Source organism: Pithys albifrons, chromosome 3 (assembly GCF_047495875.1).
Source record: "Pithys albifrons albifrons isolate INPA30051 chromosome 3, PitAlb_v1, whole genome shotgun sequence".
In the NCBI taxonomy this organism is placed as follows: domain Eukaryota; kingdom Metazoa; phylum Chordata; class Aves; order Passeriformes; family Thamnophilidae; genus Pithys; species Pithys albifrons.
The window spans coordinates 32,635,117-32,653,953 of NC_092460.1; the positions used below are offsets into that span (position 1 = coordinate 32,635,117).

An 18,837-nucleotide genomic window follows, 5' to 3' on the forward strand; every position below is an offset into this window, starting at 1 on the left:
TTGACTTTTGGGGCACCACAGACAGCGTTTGCTTCCTTAGGAACCTCAGTTATTTTTGTCCTGTTATTTCTTCCCTAACGCATTGGAATTTTTTTCTTCCCAAGTGAATCATCAGTTTTGCACCCACCTTCGTCTTTTGGGATCTGTAAACTAGCCCTGGAGTCTTTGGCTTGTAGTTTGCACCTGGTTTATTCTAGTATGGATAATAAGAGGATATTCCTTAACTCCTCTTCCCTTCCGTACAATTGTCTGAATTATTTCTTTCATATCCTTAATGGTGGCATTGAGAAATACTCCCAGTGTGGCATCTGAAGAGCTGTATTTCCTACTTGTTGAATTGCCAGTCAAGAATACTGCCTCTATTCTGCTTGTTCTGTAATCACTTATTTGAGCTTTCATTAGAAAGGAATAGGAATAATCTGAAATCATCTAAGCCATTGAGGCACAATGCCTATTTCTGATGACTGTGTTTAATAGCTCTGGGTATTTTGCTTCTTCCTTCTGCTTTGTCACTTTTCTCCCTCCTTGTCCTTTATTCTGTGTGGTCTCTGTCTTTACAGGCTACTTTGGGCGTTACCCCAGGTCTTGTGTTTTTGTAAAAGGGACCTCAATAAAACACTTAACATGTTGAAACCGCCCTGTGCATGTGACTACATGAGCTGTGTCTTTTAAGAACTGCTGCATGTCAGTCTGGTCTAGGGGATGAAGTGGCAGCTTAACAGGAACAAGCTGGCAAACCAGTGCCAGGTTTTCAGGCTCGTGGATACTGTGGTGAACTGAGCTGTGGGAATAGCTAAGCCAAGGTATGAAGACAATGTGAATGAATCCAACAGTTCAGTCCATGCCATGAGATGTGGGGCAGCCAGCCTGAACTCAGTCACAGCAGACAAGGTGCCCAGCACCTCTGGAAGGAGTTCTAACAGCTGACTCTGCAGTTGTGCCAGTGACTTTGCTTGTAACAACTGCTCCAATGGTCCAGCCACAAAACACCTCACTAACTCAGAGTCGTATTCATGAATGCCAAGTGAATATCAACAAGATCAGCGTTATTTACAGTCTGACTTTTAACAGGTGCTGCCTTGCATACATCACAGATATTGGTGGATGGCTCTGGAATCAACTCAGCATCGTTGGCATAGGAGATACCATGAGGGGGCAAGGGAGATGAAGTGGCTACATTGCTCATCTTAAATCTAATTTTAATATTTATTATAATAATAGCCAAGCCATGCAAGGTGAGCCTTTTAAAGGGTAAAAAGTGAAAATGAGGCAGCTGGCAGGTGTTGGGAAAGGAAGGATGAGATTACAACAGTAAAATAGCACGGTCATTCAGAGATTAATGAGAAGCACAGTGGAATAAAATTACAGAGTTCAAGTATAACTAAAGCTAGGTAAATGTCTTTGATTCTCAGATGGATAAAATGAATCTTTAAAGAAGAGTTTGAAGAAAAGTTGGTAGCACATTCGGGAAGTGCTATTCCATAGATGTGGTGGAGAATAAGGGCTGAAAATGGTGGAAGAAAAAGAGGAAAAGCTGTTATTGTCAGGGCAGATGGATGAGAGACAAACAGATTGGATTGCTGGGGAGAGGAAGTTATGCAAAACATTGACAGGGAGGAATAGGTGGCTAAACTTCAAAGAACAGTCAGTGAAGGGTCTTGGAGACTGCAGTGATGTCATCGTGCCAGTGTGAGAGCATGAAATATGAAAGGGACAGCTGTATTTATGAGTTCTTGATGTTGCAAAGCAAGTACTCTGGAGAGGGGGAAAAAAGCTGTGATGAAAAGAGAAACTGAGAAGGCAAGTGAAAATATCTTCTGTTTTCAAGGAAAAAGACAAAGGATTATGGAGAAAAAGGAATGGGATATTGAAATTCTCCTGATATGAAACCTTTGCCCTCACTTTTGAGACTTGCATTTCAAGACAGTGATGCTCCAAAACACCAGTGCAGGATTTTTGCTCTGGCACAACTTGTTTTGCAGACCACTTCCCAGCACCTCAGCCAAGTTCAGAAGCAAGTCTTTAGTCCAAGAGTTAATACTGGAGAAGTTCTGATGTTGTATTGGGGTTTTTTGAGCCTTTCAGCCTCAGTGGGGGTGGTGAACAGCTGGGATGGCTGCTGGCCAGCTGCTGGGCCACTACAATAATTTGGTGTCATGCCAGTCTCTGTTCTAAGTCACCTATGCTTTTACTTTTGCTCCCATTTTACCTTCCATCCTTCCTCAGTTTCTTTCTGGCTCAACCAGTGTAGTGGTTTAAAGTTCTGAGAAAAGAAGTTGAAAGACTGGTTCTGAAACAAATCCCAAAAGGGTCGTCTTTAGGACCTTTTTATCTGTAAAAAGTTGGCTTTATCCAAGATCTCCAGGAACTTGTGTGGTACTGGTTCTAAGTAAGGAATTTTCTAAGCTTATTTTCTTAAGCTTCAAGTCAAGCTCACCTTGTGTTCTGTGCCTCACAAGGGACTCTTTTTCTCTGACATAAAGTGTATTTTTCTATGAGCTGCAAGGCACATAAGGGCTTGTTTCATATGGATTTGTGCTGTAATACACGCATGTGTCCTATTTCCCCATCATCACCAAGACAATAACTCTAGTTCTTCCCCACAGTGCTCATCATCACTGTAATACCCTAAGGTCCTCTCTACAGCCCCTAAACAATCAGAAGTGCTTATGCCACAGCAATACTGTTGTCTTTCTTGTGGCTATGAATTGGGAGCATGCTTTCTGTTGATGGGCACTAGGAATTAACAATGCAGCATTAAGCTGGCTTCACTTGTTCTTCAAGGATCCAGGAATGAATAGTAAGTAATGATCCTCTTCCAGTCTGAATGCGGAGCACCGTAAGCCCCATTCTTATTTGCTCTTTCAGAATATGGGAGATGTATTTGAGTCTTTTGTAAGTTAATCAGCTCCAACTCCCAACGGTTGATCTGCTTCTCTTCGAAAAGAGTGTCACCATCAAATAGCAGCAGTAGAAAAGAAAGAAGCATGTGGATTAAAATTGTCAAGCAGGTATCGAAGCCTGTTTAGACGCAGGTGAAGGTAATTGATGGGGAAAATTAAATGCCATCACCGAAAAACCAAAGCCCTTTGCTGTTCATTCGCAAGGGGAAAGTTTGGCTTGATATACATTGCTTTGTTCTGGACCGTCCAGAAGACTGTGTTCATCCCTTCTGAGGCAGAGGTTACTATGGCTTGGATCGTCATTTCATCACATCCAAAGTGGCTTCTTGGGCATGCCCTGTGTGATTGCTTGTCAAGGTCACACAGAGTAGGACACGATTAGAGTCAAAGTTGGCACATGAAGCAGCGTGTGGCAAGTGCGGGGAGTGCAGCAGCAGCTCTCACATTCACTTGTCTGTGTGACCATCGTCATCCCTTCCAGCACGTCTTTTCCAGGTCAGATCAGTATGTGCTGGCTACGCACCCAGCGTGCACTAACTGAAGTCTCCCGTAGCAGAACCCTTCAAAGCAATACCCAGCTGTCTGCACCTTAGCAGGCCTCCCACCCCTCACCAGTGTTACCCAAATCCCCCATCGTGAATGATGGCTTCCCCCAAGGTACTTGTTTCCTCTTGAGCACTCAGATCTTTCCCTCTCCCTTTTTATTGTATCAAACAACTTGTAACTCATTCTTGGATTAGTTAATAAATAGTTCTAACACTGGTTCTTTTTGTTTTCCTTTTTGATCCTTCAAGAGATTGCCTTTTGTTATTCAAAGCCAAAGGTACTTGACACAGAAGCAATGCAGAAGCCCCTGGGCTTCAAACGCTGTCCTGGCTGTGGAATCGTTATGCCCATAAACGATTCCCATCCTCAGTGTGATAAGCCCCGGGGAAGAAATTGGCAGAGAAGAATGCAGCACTCTGAATTCCTGAGGGGTGCTGGGAGGCATCCATCCATGTGGGGACTGGAGGAGGTTCACCTACTGATTAGGGCCCTTCGAGGTCAGCATTTCATGCTGCCAAAGGACCCTCCTGCCTTTGTCTGAATTTCTTTCCAAGGCTGACAAAACTCTGGCCTCCTATCTCTATCTGTAGAGGAGAAAGGTACCTTCATTTGTTAAGATGTGCTCAGAAATGTCCAGGTCAGAGAGTTTTGTTTTCAGGCCCAGGAATTGCTTCTCAAGCTCTAAAACTGACCCTAGAAATTGCTATGTCTTGGATTTACTGCTCTGAGGAGAACCGAGATTCTTTGCTTTTCTGTTGCATCCCCAAAGTGATGTAATTTACTGATACCATTAAGTCTGTTGATGTCATCAAGCCTGCTGATGTGCCTGTAAAATCTCCAGTTTGGCATCAGTGTTGCTTAATCTTCTGGTGATCTTATGCTTCATCAGAGGACCAGCTGTGCCCTGCAGGTGAGTGCATTCTTCCTTGGGCTGGCTGTCCTACTCTGCACCTCTGTCTTGTGCTCCAGAACCACCACCTTCAGTACCGATCATCGTGACGTCTAATCATTGTTATCTTCCTGTCCTTTAGTACCAGTGTATCTCCAGTGCCTTCAGTACACACCCTGGTGTTGGCTCTGAGACTCAGGACCTCTCTTCTCTCTCAGGCCGTTCTGCCTTTGCCACTGGTGTCTGTCGTTTTCTGATTTTGAACGTGACAGAATAGTCTGCACTTCAGGGACCTGGGGGATTCTTGCCTCTTGATCTGAACATACTCTCAGGGGAAAATTCATGTTCCCAGTCTAGCTGCAGTGATAAATGAATCTCCTTGGATTGGGAAGGGTTGGGCTCCAGCTCTCCTCAGCTCTCTGACTCTATTCACTAGCATGCCAGGGAATTCATTGCTTAATGAAAGCCATTTTCCTGCCCCTTCCCCAGCCAAGATCAATGTCATCATATGGCAAGAGGTGACCTACACTTAGATATCTCCCTTTTACCTTCTTGCAGAATCACATGCTAACTTGACAGCAAAATTTTTTTAGGCATGATGGTAGGCATTTTCAGTTCTATTATTAATTTATCATGGCTGTTGGGGTGAGAGAACTTCTTTCCACCCCAGACATATGTGATGGCCTCAGCTCTGGTACCATTTGCTGTGCCTCCCTTTCTGGGTAAAGCTTTAGTAATTGATATTGCCTCTCTCTTGGGCTCCCTTGGCTCAACAGATTGATCCTTTGGCTCAAGAGATTGCTTCCTCAAGGCAGCAAAAGAGTGACTGACCCTTTTGGGAACATGCAGCTTGTCCCCTCTGTGGCTGATTGTCTGTTCAGTGCAACCCCCAGTAAAGATGCAGAAACCTCTTACTGCTTGACAGACTCAAGTCTTCTTCCAATGCAGACAGGCAGGATATCTGACACACTGTCTTACCACGAGTTTTCTGGAGATCCCTGTGTATTTCCAGATGCACAGTATATTACAGTTTCAGCCATGTTGTATTTATGTAGATATAATCAAGGAAATAGACAATTTTTAAAACTGCCTCCAATTGTCTCTTCTTTGTATTCATCCAAGATAAATAATTCTTTTTGTTCATCTATTACTATATTCATGTTTTCACAAATATGCACAACAATACTGTTTGTTCAACATAGTGATGTTTCAGAATCTTTTAACAGAATGATTTATCCCCCTTTTTAATCCAGTTATCCAACTCACTGATTTGTCATTACCAGTTTTCACTCAAAATTGCAGCATTGGTAGTGGGGGAGGGGGTTCCTGCTTCTCTGTCCATACCACTCCCCCAAAACCCTGTATGCATTGAGAGCAAGTCATCCCTTCATGGAGACTGTGCAGAGACTCACTGAGTTTAAAGGAAGGCTGAGAGACAAATAGGCAGTTGTCATGTTTTAAGTTTTATTTTAATCCCATTAATATTCTCTGAATCTATCTGGGCAGTGTGTGCATCCTCCTGCTTATCCCCTTTGCCCCCAGGACTTTCTCTTCCTTTGGTACCATATGCCTTCAGCTGTTGTTGGAGATATTTCTGGCTACTCTGGTTTCATAGCTGCTCATATTCCTATTTCTTCCTTTCCATAATGAAACAAAAGCACATGAGCAGCCCTTGCTCCCACCTAGAAATCAAATGCAGGCCCCTGCACCCAGCATGCATCTAGTTAACCATATGTGTCTTCCTCATCCTCCAAGAACTGCATAATCCACCAGGCTTGGCAAATCCAAACCCTCTTTTCTCCAGTGCTTTACATCTTCACACCAATTGCTTTCTTTCCCTGTCTTACTTGGCCAAATAGGCTGCAGGTCTCTTGGGATGAGGAGATGGATGCTGGGCATCTGCTCATTTCTTCCTGCAATTGTGGTGGGGAGGGTGAGGGGAGCAACAGCGAGGCAGATGAGGGCAGTGAGGAACAGTTGGGCATAGGTAAAATCAGGGCCATCAGTGCCTTCAGGTTGTGTTTCCTTCACCAAAAATTAATTTCACCTTCTCATATGGAAGGAGAAGCAACAACGTGCCTCTTTGTTGCCTCCCTGTGCTTTGAGGTGTTAGAAGCAGGAACACAACACAGAACACTTGTGGCTGCTCCTGCTGATCCTGGGGATGGTGATGAAAACAGAGCTGCCCTGGCTCACAGAAGGGTGCTTGGAGCCTCCTGCAAGCAGGGAGACAGAATATGACAGGACAGTTCAAAGTAACAGGTATGTGTGATTTCTCCTGCCGGTGCTGCCTTTCTCTCGCACAGCCCAATTAACAGGGGTCACAGAGCACTGATTAGCTGCCTTGGCGTTTTGTGAACATAAAGCAGTGAAAAATCCAGGGTGAATGGGGGAAAGAAGATCAAATAGACACTTATCTCAGCACTCCTGTCCCTGGCATTTGCCAGCCTAAAGAAAGAACCTTTCCAGAAGACACCAATGCGGGACAGTGCTGTATCTCTGTGCTGGTATCTCTGCTGCTTTTCTGCCTTTTCTCAGCAAAATAACAAACAAGTCTCCCCCAGTGACTGTGTCATTCGTAGGGTTGTTGCTAGATAAGAGCCAAACCACTGGAGATGTGTGGACCAAAGGCAGCTGGGGAACATCAGAGGGTGCCCTTTTGCCACACTGGTGTCTGGGATGAGTTCAGTTCCTACAGCTGGCATCTCCCTTAGGAGGGGTGGGCTTGCTGCTTCCTGTCCTTCATGTAAGGGAAAAGGGGTGAAAGGCAGCACATACCAGCTGAGGGGAGCTAAAAGGGTATCTCTATCTAGCTCAAGAGTTGCTGAGTGTGGTCTAGTAGTGCTGAGAAGCTCAAGCTGGAAACTTCCTTGGTTGCTCAGTTTTACGGCTGTGGCTGGAGTGAGAAGTCTGGACAAGCAGACCTGGAACCTTCCTGAAGGATGAGCAGCTGTAGTGTCTTTGTGCCTTCCTCTTCTTCCTTCATGCTCCCCTTTTTTTGGGGGTAGCAAAGCAATGCTCCCACTTCAGCTGTCATACCCAGGTTAAGTGGCTGCACTTACTTCTGTCAAGCCAGCACATGCTCCTGTGGTGTGATCCCTTATTAGACTAGACAGCCCACATCAGCTCTCCATTCTCTCTGCCTCCCTGGAGACACTGCCTCGCTCCATAGCTGTTCCTATTCTGCTCCTCTGTGGGATATAGCGTATCTGCCAGCTCCCCTTCCAGCCTCCCCAGTTTTTATTGTATGGGAGATCGCTCAAGGAAAGATGGAGGAAGACAAGCAAGTACGAGTGTTCATAGCTGCCGGTTTTTTTCTCTCTCCTAAACTCAAACACTTTAGGAGTTCAGCTGGGAAGGCAGTGGATTCCATGGCATCCAACCATGTAAATTAGATTTCCTTAGCAAGATGGGAACCTCCTGTCCTAACTTTGTGTTATCATGTTGGAAATGTCCAGAACCCTGATGTCTTCTCTAAACATCTCTTCAGCATGTTCCTGGGGGTGGTCTTGACTCAGTGCCACATTTGAGTTCTGGAAGCAAGTTATGGGATGGACAAGTGAGGGGCAGAGAACAGGAATTGCTAGGGTGCTGAAATTACTCTGATGTGCTTTACTTTTATGGAATACTTTGGGTATATCTTTTGTGAATATGGAAACCTCTGATTGCTCATATTTCAGACTGTCAAATCCAGGAGTTGGACCAGACTGTTTTAGGGAAATGCTGCTGCTATTTAACAGTTGATAACCAGCTATTTTTTGGTCCTTATGTTTCGAAACAAAACTATGGTTCTAATGTAGAAAGAATTGTCTCCCCATGTTCAGCAATGGTGACAGCAAATGTCCTTGTGTGTAGAGCTCAGTTTAGCTGACCTGCTCAACTCTTCAGGTATCTTTCTCTTCTCCTTCACTGCCAGTGCTCCTGGCAGCCACACAGGTAAGCCACTGAGTTACTGAAGTTTTGGCACTGTCAAAAAACTAGTCCAGGCTGGCAGTGGAGGCCAAAAGGCAGGCCTTGTGATGGTATTGTTCTCCAGCAACCTCTGCTGTCTTTACAGCTCTGGGAGGAGAATCTTCACTCTGGAGCTTTGATCAGTGTAATTTGAATTTTTTCCCCCCCCCCACTTTGTGGCCTTATTCAGGGTCTGTTAACGTCAGGTGTCCTCCTTTTGTTCACAGCCACTAGTAGGCCAGCAGGTTTTCTCCAGGCATGATACAAAAAAAGGCACTGAAAAGTGGGGTGTGTCCAGGTGTTTCTTTCCTCTGTCTCGACAGGTTGGCCCATGGTCTGAAAAATACGTGCTTTCTGCTGGCTTGCATACCTTCTGAGCAAGCTGCACACAGAGAGCTTGGAAGGTTACCTACCTAACCCTTTCCCCCCCAGAAGGATTGGGTAGCATCTTTTCCCCCTGCATCATACTTGACTTAGTTTCTCAGTGGGGTAAATTATTTGAAGGTGAAGTACCAGCTGGTCCATAAAGCTTCCTCCCCCACCTCAGATAAGAAAGCTCATTAATACAGTAAAAAAAAAAGTCTCCATTGTTACATGAGAGCTCAAGGTCAGGCTGGTAGTAGTAACTCATATTGCTTCTAAGGTCAGCCTAAGCTTTCTCTTTCTGACAAGCCACGATAGATTGATCATGAGGGCCCTTACATTATTTTTTTACTTCTGAAATAGGCTTTGCTTCTCCTGACCCTGTTAATGATGTTTGACTGAGGTCATCCCAGCAAACCCTGAATCCTTCCCATTACCTTCCAGAGGGCTTGCCTTTGTGCCAAGGCATTGTATGCTTGTTAAGAATTAAGCTTTCCTGATCTCTGCTGTAGCAAAGAAGCTGTCTTCGTTGGAGAGACGAGAAATATATTGAATGCCATCTGTCAGTTAATTCTCTCATTAACACCTGAGTGACTCCCAACACCAAGCTGATGCCTTTTTGCCAATTCAGAACTTAAAAGGTGCCAGCCCATAAGGTGAAATATCTTCAGTCCATAAAATTAATTCCATGATAAAACGTCTGTTCTGATAAGACCTTGATTTTTGAGGTTGTTCTTTCTTTTAACTAGAGAGATCACAGAGGCAAAGGCAGTTCTCTTGTGTGCTGTGAATTAGATGCCCAAGAAGTCATTTTTCAGTTAGTACTGAGAACCTTCTGAAAGCAAAGCTGACATCCGAGTCTTTTTCAGCTTTTAAAAGCATTTACCAGACAGAAGGATCACCTCTATTATTTTTCTTTCTGGCTAACTGTCTAATAGGAACTGCAAGAGTAATTATATTCCTGTTTAAATGGTCTTTGAGGGAAAAGTTGAGCTCTCCCAATCTTGTTTTCCATGTTCCTCCCACACACAACTCATGGGTAGGAGGTGGAAGAGGTCTGTTGTTCCTGCTCTGCTTCATCCCCTGGTTTTGTCGGGGTTCTTGGTTTTAATCTGAAGAACAATATACTGTCTGGGATTCAGTGCAGGTCAGGCTTGCCATTTTCCCAGCAGTTTTAGCTCAAGAGTGTTCCAGTATTTACTCTTCTGTTGCGTTTTGTAAATGAAATGAAACAAGAGACCTAAAACACTGTCAAACATGATAGATATTCTAGCTAGTGGGTCCAGGCAATTATTTGGCATCTGAACTTTCAGAAGGCTTATTTGTGTGTGCCAGCAGTAGCTGAGAATCACTGGGAGATTTTTGTCTCCAGTATTTCCAACTCCGTATCCTAAAGTTTCTTTTAATTCAATATTTACTCCCAAAGGATTGAGATTTTGGTGGGGGACTTTTTTTAGGATGTTTTTTTAAGGATGGGTGTGGGTGGGTTCAGTGTGCTATGGCAGTAATTCCACAGGCAGGCCATGGCATCCTGCCTGCGGAAAGTGCAGACTGACACGGGGACTCTCTTACTGAATCAGTGTTTGGTTTTGCTTTTGTTTGTTTGGCTTGATTTTGTTTACAGTTTTCCAGCCAAGACTTGATTTACTTTGGAGTCTTTAAAACTAAAAGCACAAGTGGCTCTGCTTCCTTTGGTCATGGGGATAAAAAAAATAAGCGTGTGTGTGTACACACATAATTCCAGCCCCAAGAGTGCTGAGTTTTCTCAGAAGGAATTTCACATTGAGTTTGCCCCACAGGGTGCCTGTAGGGCTGAGGTCTCCAGGTGCAGCTGTTCCCTCCCAAGCAAGCACACCAGGCGCTCCAACCAAATTTTTCCATATATCCTGGCAACTGTGTGCAGTTTTCACCCTCTCTTCCAGAGGTCTCCAGAGGACCCTCTCTGGGAAGCCCAGTGCGGCGACGAGTGCACTGGCCAAGCTGCTTTTTGTGACAGCAGAGCATGACCCCACGCAGCAGCCCAGGCGGTGGGGAGGGAGCCTTTGCTGGAGCAGGGGAAGCCACTGGGATCGCCAGGAGGGGGGAGGAGACCTCGGCTCCCCTCTCCTGGAGCACAGAGAAGTCTCCCTCTTTGGGAGGCAGCCGGGCAGCAGATGGCCGGGCTGCAGCACTGAGCTGTCAGGGTGTATCATTTCTCTGGCTGTTCTGGACGCTGATACCCATGTTGGAGAGCAGCCCCTCTTTCAACTTGCTCCATCTTCTTTATGCCCTGCGTTCTTTGCAGCTGCTTCTAAAGATCACAGGCAACTTGAGCTGCAGCCTTGCTGATGCTCTTGTGGATTGTCTGACTCTGTTCCTCTCTTGTGACATGGATGTGCTAGGTCGGGTCCTTCCCTGTGCCCCAGATTTACTTTTTTATATGCAGAGGTCTGCAACATACAGTTGAAACTTTCAACTACAGTTGCAGTTCAGCTTGGACCTCCTTTCTAATCTTTGCAAAAAAAAGATAGGCACCTCTGAAAATGACCCGTTGGTTTCAGAGCTCAGCCAGGGATGAGACTGAGAATTGCACTGGGCTTGTGAAAAATCACATGCATCTGTGTGGGATGTCTCACATAGACATGCATGTACTATTCCACCACTGCCCCACTGCAGCTATCTAAAGTGCTTTGCACATCAGGGGGCAACTGCAAAATGAGAGATGTTTGGACAAGTGAAGGAAATTTTGTAAGTTTTCTGAAATATTAATAGTGCTAGTGAAGTTGTGATGGAAGAAAGGGGTTGGAAGGATGAAGTTTTACAATTGCAGAGTACTCTGAGGTACCTCTTCTGCTCACTTGCAGTTGATTTCTGTAATTCTTTTCCTTGGTTAATGAGCTGTATGGAAGATGGTTATGCTGTACATGAGGAAGGGGTTGACACGTGGTGACAGCTGTGGCCTGTGGTTTCACACCTTTTTGTAAATTGTTTCTAGGATTCCCAGTTTACTTTCAGAAGAGAGTTGATTTTCCTTTGAATTTGTGCCTCAAGACAGAATGTGTGCATGTAGCAGTTCAGCCTCCTTGGGAATTCTCAAATTTGTAGAGAAAGGACATTTTTGACCTAACATTGCCTCCATTGGTTGAGTGTTTTTACAAGTCTCAGTGATGCAGAGAACCTCTGGAGAAGAGATACATGTCTCAGTTATCTCCTTCCTGCCTTCTTCCCACCTACAAAAGGGTTTTTGGAGGTTTTCGGTTGGAGCAAAGACTCTGTAGGACTTGGACCTGTGAGCCATATCACTGTCCTTTTAGTGACCTTGAAAAAAGGGTATTCAACAGACTGTATGCAGGTCATTCCATTCCTGGACTCTGTTTCTGAGTCTTGGTTTTGAATTTTACAGGTAATTCTAAACAGTTAGTCCTGGGCATTTCTGCTTTGCATGGGAAGAACCCCGAGGGCAGGGATCTCATGGACTGCTGTGCTCTCTGCAGATTTTCTTCTTCAAACCAAAGGGAGTTTCAGAAACTTTTTCAAAGGGAAATATAATAGAGACAGGCTAAGTGAAACTAACTGAAGGTGTGGCAGACAGGCTGAAGACGAGCACTCTACATTTGTCTGGAGAAAAGAGGTCGGTTCCCATTAAGAGAGAAAATATAAATTGGACGAGATTGAGAGTGATTGGGAATGCCTTGAGACATCTGTTTCCCATCTCTGGTTCTCATTTCTATCCTTATTCAAAGCGACAAATGCACAGTAGCTGTCTTTGAAAATTGATGGGGGTAGGAACTCAAAAGTACTCTTTAAGAGCAGAGCTTGTAATGCACTGAACACTGGGTGGATGGCGGAAATTTCTAGTGTTAGCCACTTATGTGAAAGTCAAACTCAAACCAATTTGGTTAAGTCAACACAGCCAGTCCCCGGGGGGAAAGAGAGCTACATAGGCAGAGATTTCAGATGATCTTCTGGAATTGAGGGGCTTCCTGGATCAGTTTTCTTTGAAAGCAGCCAAAATGATGGAGCAAGATGAGTGAACTCATGCAAGAGGTAAAAGTATCTGTCTGATCCATGCCCTTCCCCATTTTTGTAGGTAGGAAAAAAATGTAGCCAGAAAAAAATAGGCTTCTTTCTGACCGACCCTTGTCACCCCCTAGTTATTCAAGATCTTTAGGAAACTTTTTTCACTCAATTATATTGGAAATAGCCAGGACCTCTGTATCAGGCTTGATGAAATAATATTCTGCCTTGAGCTCTGACAGAGTGGAAGAACTGAAGTTGGGGGAATGAAACTCAGATGCTCTCTGAGAGCTCACAGTCATTTCCCTTCTGCAGCTGAGTAAGCATCCAAATACAGGTGTTGCTTTCCTGCTTCAGGAAAAAGTGTTCTTGCCACTGGAAGCTGGTCAAAGCTGTCTTTCTTTTTTGTTTTGTTTTGGGTTTTTGTTTGTTAAGTTAGTTAGTGTGTTTTTGTTTTAATGTAATGGCTTTGGTAAATATCTAACATTTAAGATGTGTGATCAAATAGCGCTCAAAGGGAATCTATTATTGCACTTTGCCAAGTTACAGTCCTTGCTGGAAGTTGGGTTTTGAACAATATGAGGAAGACTCTGTGGGGATTCACAGCTACTTCAGGAAGGTGTACTCTGCCTTGAATATTTCACTTTAAAAATTGTATTTGCTGTAGCTTTTACCCTAAAATTACTACTTGAGGCACCACATATTTCATAAAATGTCAGATGCCAGTCCTCTTTTTGACTGAAATTTGTCAGTGTAGGGGACTGTTTCAAGTTGCATTCATGTGACTGCTGGTATTAGCGAGAGTGAAAAAATGATACTTGAAAATACTGACACTTTGCTTGTGTCACGCAGAAAAGAGCAAACTCCAGGCTGCAGAAGGCACTAGATCCAGGTGCATTCAGTCAGTTGTTAAATACAACCAGAGAGCTGATGACAGTCATCTGGTGAGAGGAGATATCTCTGGGAGGTCAGCTTGCATTTGACGTCAGAAGGAAGCAGCTCGTGAGGAGTGATCTGCAGGGTGGTAGCACCAACTTCTCTCAAGTCAAGGAGGAAGGGGAGTGCTGCCAGGTGGATGTGGCTTGAGGCATCTGTTCCTTCATTCTTGCAATCACTGTCCAGTTACAGTCCTTGCAAAGAAGTCCAGTCCTTTACCAAATGTATGAAAACCTCTGTCTAATAGCTAACTTCTTGTTGATTTTTAACCATCTTTCTTCAGCTGGATCACGCTCCTCTATCTCTTTGTTAAAAAATAATAGCTTTTGTAGAAGTTAGCAATTTCTCAGGGAAATGCAATTCTGTAGTGCTGGCACAGTTCCATTAATCATATAGAGTAATCTACTTGTGCCAAAAACCTATCAAGTTGAGCTGCCTTTTTGAGAGCTGGTGGGAATGTGTACCCAGTGGTGTTCTTGCTGGCATATGGACTTCCCGTGTGTGCAAGAATGGCTGGGCTGTGGGGGGGTCCCCCTTTGCTGTGCTCAGGGTGCACAACTCAAGCAGGCTGAATGAGCCTGGCAAGTCTCAGGACTCAGTGATATGGACAAATCTTCAGAAAGTTTTATATTTAGGGATACATGGCCACACTAGCCATTTTTCATTCCCCCTCCCCTGAAATTTTCAGCATTCAGAATTAAGGCTTAAGTCTCATTAAAATATAGACAGGAGTTCTATCAGCCTGAAGCTCCATCAACAGTTTTATGCATGTCAGATGGGGACATTTACCCTCAATTACAGATGAAGATAAGAAGTATCTGCTTCCTTGGGTTGTATGATGAACTGCTGGGAATGAAAGTGGGACTCCATGTGACCCAGCTAGAAAATGAGAAAGGTCAGTTTAGCAGCAATGTTTATGAAGAGCTTTAATGTTCAGCTTGATCCTCTGGGAGACTACAAAGGGGAGAGCACTCTGGGCTGAGCCCTGTTGGGGAGGAAAACTCATGTTGGGCATTACAAATGAAAAGCTGAAGAGGAGGGTTTATGCTTCAAGTGGGGAGAGGTGGAAGGGGATCAGACCAGTAAGTTTTGTTGCATCCTATTTTAGTAAAGGGTGGATGTTGATGCTGGCACAGGCACTTCCCACTGGGATATGAAGGGGATGAGGCTGAATTGCCATAATGTATGACTTGTTCTTTCAGCTTAGGAAGAAATAACAGTAATGCAGAGACCTGTAAGCTGTCTGTATAATGCGAAATCCCGTGGTGTTGCAATGAGATTGCTGTGTTTTGGGAATGTGAGTTACAGAGCTGCACCCAACCATAGCTGTCCTGAGGCACAGTTTTCCTTCAGGTGCTGTCTCTGATTTTTGTGTTTCTTGGAGTTGCTTGGGGCACGAGATGTTGCTGGCACGGCAAACTGTGGGACTTCTTTTCCTTGGTTAGATCCCAGACGTTTCACAGCTACCTGGAGGACATCATCAACTACCGCTGGGAGCTGGAGGAGGGGAAACCCAACCCCTTGCGGGAGTCCACCTTCCAGGAGCTGCCGCTACGCACCCGGGTGGAGATCCTGCACCGCCTCTGCGACTACCGCCTCGATGCAGATGATGTCTTCGACCTCCTCAAGGTGCTTTGGGCAGCAGGGATGGGTGCAACAGTGTGGCAGTAGGAGCTGAGCTAGATCTGTGAGTTTTCCTGGGAAAAGAAGGGTTGATGCTGTTCAGTGTAAGCCAGGTAACTGGTAGCGATACAGTGGGTTGGCAGTTCTTCATCTCCTCTGCCTTGCAGAGGACCCAAGGCAAGTGCCCAAGACTTGAGCCCTTGTCCTGTGCAGATGTATGCTTAACATGGGCATCTCTAAGTGAATTGGCTTCATTGGCTACTTTCCCTGTGAAGAGTGAATTTGGAGATGCTCCAATGGCAATGGCAGGGCTGTGAGAGCTGAGACTGCCTTGCTGAGGGGTGGTGTGAGATGAAAGGATGGGGCTGAAGTGTACTGGGGGAGCTGGGGGGAGGGTGGAGACAGGGAGGTGGGGAAGGAGCTTCTCAGGGCTCTTCGTGACTGTCGCCAGCACTAATTAGACCTTCCCTGTCAGGAGCACCAGAGATGAAATGTTAAAGTGAGAGAGGCCATTCAAATTAGAGATGCCAATCTAAATCCCTTCCTGGACAGAGAGCGAACAGTCACCTTCCCCCTGGAGTAACATTTTCCCAGTTCGGCCTGGAGGAGCAGCTGTACTGCTGCTGTGGCATGGTGGGAGGGAGGGAGGGAGATGTATGCAGAGGGGTATCATCATATTTTGTGTGACAATGTGGCTGCTTTTCAACTTGTCACCGTCTGGCATGGGGCTCCCTGTGGGCGCAGGGCTTGGACGCCGACAGCCTCCGTGTGGAGCCACTGGGCGAGGACAGCAGCGGTGCCCTGTACTGGTACTTCTATGGCACGCGGATGTACAAGGAGGACCCTGTGCAGGGGAAAACCAACGGAGAGCTGGCTCCAGACAGGTAACACCCCACACACATGTCCGGATGCAGGGGGCGAGGAGAGCACCGCAGCCAGTGCGGCTGGAGGGGCTCCGCCTGACTGCTGTTGTGTCGGGCAGGGGGAGCCTGGGAGAGGCCAGGGCAGCGTGGGGCGAGACTGGAGTTGCCAAGCAGACAGCGGAGCTGCCCCGTGCCGTGCATTGTGTGGGAGCCAGCCTGCAGCCTTTGTGGCACCGGGAGAGCCTGCTGTGGGGGCGATGCTGCCTGCCCCACTGCATTCCTCCCTGTCTGCCCCGCTCCGTACTGTGCCGTGCCGGCGGCTCCCAGATCAGGCTCCCAGCCAGTGGGAATCCCTCCTCTCCCCTCCCCGTCCTGTTGCTGCTCTGATTTAATCCCTCCTTTGGTTGGGTTCCTAGCAGCTGTTCTGATTTCTGTGCCCTTCTCCCATCCTGCCAGCCTCAGTTCCCTTGCTCAGCAGATATTTCATGGTGGTTTTGCCATTTTTCAGGGAATGTGGGGGGCAGACAAACACCCCAAATGTTCCTGGGAAAACAGGCAAGAGACGAGGGCGACCTCCAAAGCGGAAAAAACTACTGGAGGAAAATTTGCTGAGGTATGGAAGGCTTCTTCCTGCAACAGACTTAAAATACTTGTTCCCAGAGGGAAGTATAATGTAGTTCTGGGGTTCCCCCTATACCTATGTTTGTACCATACAGCCATAATTTCATTGCATCTCTGAAGCAAAGCAAGCTCAGACGTGGTGGATGCTTTGATCACTCTCCAAAGCAAATTCTAACTGAACTGGAAGAGTGGTGAAACAGTGGGCATCACTCTTCCAACCATCTCACTTCAAATGCAGTTCCACTGTGCTGTGCTGGAGGTTTTGCTCCTGATAAAGAACACTTCCACTGTGTAGCACTTGAAGCCAAAAATCCTGGCCACTTGAGTCAGTGTAGATTTTGGAATACTTAACCACAAGAACGGAAATACTGTACTTGCCAAACTTGAGCCTGCACCTTTCACTTTTCAAAACTTGATGAAACTATGATAAATACAGATGTGAAAATATATATCAAAAGTGTGTTCTGCACAATGTTTTTTTCATGGTTTTGCTCTGTGTTGAATAATTGTTGTGTCCTCCAGTCTGCTCAGAAGTGGCTGCATTTCAGTGATGTCAAGTAATGCATTTATTGTATCACTACTTCTCTTTCTTTTTCGGTAGGGAGAAGGCAGAAGAGAACCTGCTAATCCATGAGACTCAGATAAGAAATGGTAAAGAGATTTTGTGGCATGAGGGTTGATACCATCAGCTAACATGGCTCGGAAATTACCAAAGCCCAGACAGATCCTGTAATGATGGAGCCTTTCTCAGGAAAGGGACAATTTTTCTGCGGGTGGTTGGAACCAAGTTTGGAAGGAGGGGGTTGCATTACAGGCTGCCTTTTATCTTACCATGGAGGAGTTTGGGAGGGCTCACCTTCAAAAATGGCTTGTAAATGATTCTCACTCTTCCAGTGATGAGGTGATACATGCCCCTGTTGGTAGTCTGTGTGGTTTTTTGTGCTGGGAAAAGAGTGGGGTCAGTGATGCCAAGACAGAGAAGGAAGAACCTTTTTGATCCTCCTCACTTCTCCTTTCTGGTGGCCACTGTGTGGCTGAGCATGGTAAATGACGTTGTGAGTGTACCCACCTAAGGGTTAACGAGGCAAGCAGAAAAAAATGAGTTGGCAACATGATGTGAAAGTGAGTTCAAGGGAGCTGGGACTCATTTGTCATACATGTGTATCCACTGGCTTCCACAAAACCCAGGGACTCAGCCTGCCTGCTCCTTCACAATAAAAGGCAAGGGTGGCATTGTCTTTCCCATGCCTCCTTCTCTTTGCCCTTTGTCTTCAGATTTCCTGGCGGCTGCTCCAGAGCTGGGGCTATGCGCATGAGGCACTGGGGGTTTTATCAGATCATTGTCTTCCAGCAAATTGTGTCACTTCAGCTGCAGAGTAATCTTCTGGTGGCACAAAGCAGTGCCTTAGTCTTGTTTGCTATTGAAATGAGTTGTCCCTAGGCAGCTGGCAAGGGAATAGGAAGCAAGGGTACAGGCTGTGAGGGCAGTGTGCAGGTAAGCTCCCCACTGCAGGTGGGCAGATGGCTGCTCCTTTGCCATCTTGGTTACTAGTCCCCACTGCATTCACTTGAGCTGAAGCTGAGTGTGGGCTAAACTCCAGACTGGTCTGTGACCCAGAGCCATGTGCCTGCCATGGCCCACAGGCTCCTGACAAAGGGCAGGTGGCCAGGGGCAGGCTACAGCTTTCCAGTCTCCCTAGGCCAACCTGACAGCCTGCGTGCCAGAGGCACTTGCAGCTCAGATCCATAAAGACCCCAGGGTCAGGTCCAGAGAGAAAGGGACTCTGTTTTTTTACTACTTTATATTTTCCATTGTTAGTTTGCTTGAAAATGTGATGAGAAGGTGCATGACATCTGCCAGTGGCAGTGGTGACAATTGCTTTCTTTCCAGGAGCCAGTGGTTAGCTCTAGAAAAGTCTAGAGGGAGCTGAGAACCCCCCAGCCTGAAGGTGTTTGATTCAAGATCTCTCTCTTCTCTCATGTGAAAAAAAATATGGGCCACAACCTTTTTTCTTTGAGAGCATCCTGGGGCAAAAGCATACAAGTTGCAACTCATGAGGCTTCCCTGCTCTGTGTAAACATTTGCTGAGCAGGAACCACATTCCCCCTCTCCAGGTGGGTGTTCAGCCACTGTGCAAGAGAACCC

General features: G+C 45.9%; 1 protein-coding gene across 3 annotated transcripts in view; it reads left to right on the top strand.

Annotated features, from left to right (window-relative positions):
• The window catches only part of CECR2 (CECR2 histone acetyl-lysine reader), a 92,785-nt gene that overhangs the window by 54,588 nt on the left and 19,360 nt on the right, over positions 1–18,837 (top strand). For 2 of the 3 annotated variants that reach the window (XM_071551264.1, XM_071551265.1), the window contains exons 3-6: positions 15,030–15,213; positions 15,952–16,091; positions 16,579–16,683; positions 17,293–17,342. In XM_071551264.1, coding sequence (XP_071407365.1) covers positions 15,030–15,213; positions 15,952–16,091; positions 16,579–16,683; positions 17,293–17,342 — 479 coding nt within the window. Of the gene's footprint in view, positions 1–14,868; positions 14,938–15,029; positions 15,214–15,951; positions 16,092–16,578; positions 16,684–17,292; positions 17,343–18,837 lie in introns of those variants that run through there. The other variant, XM_071551266.1, reaches the window with a different exon arrangement.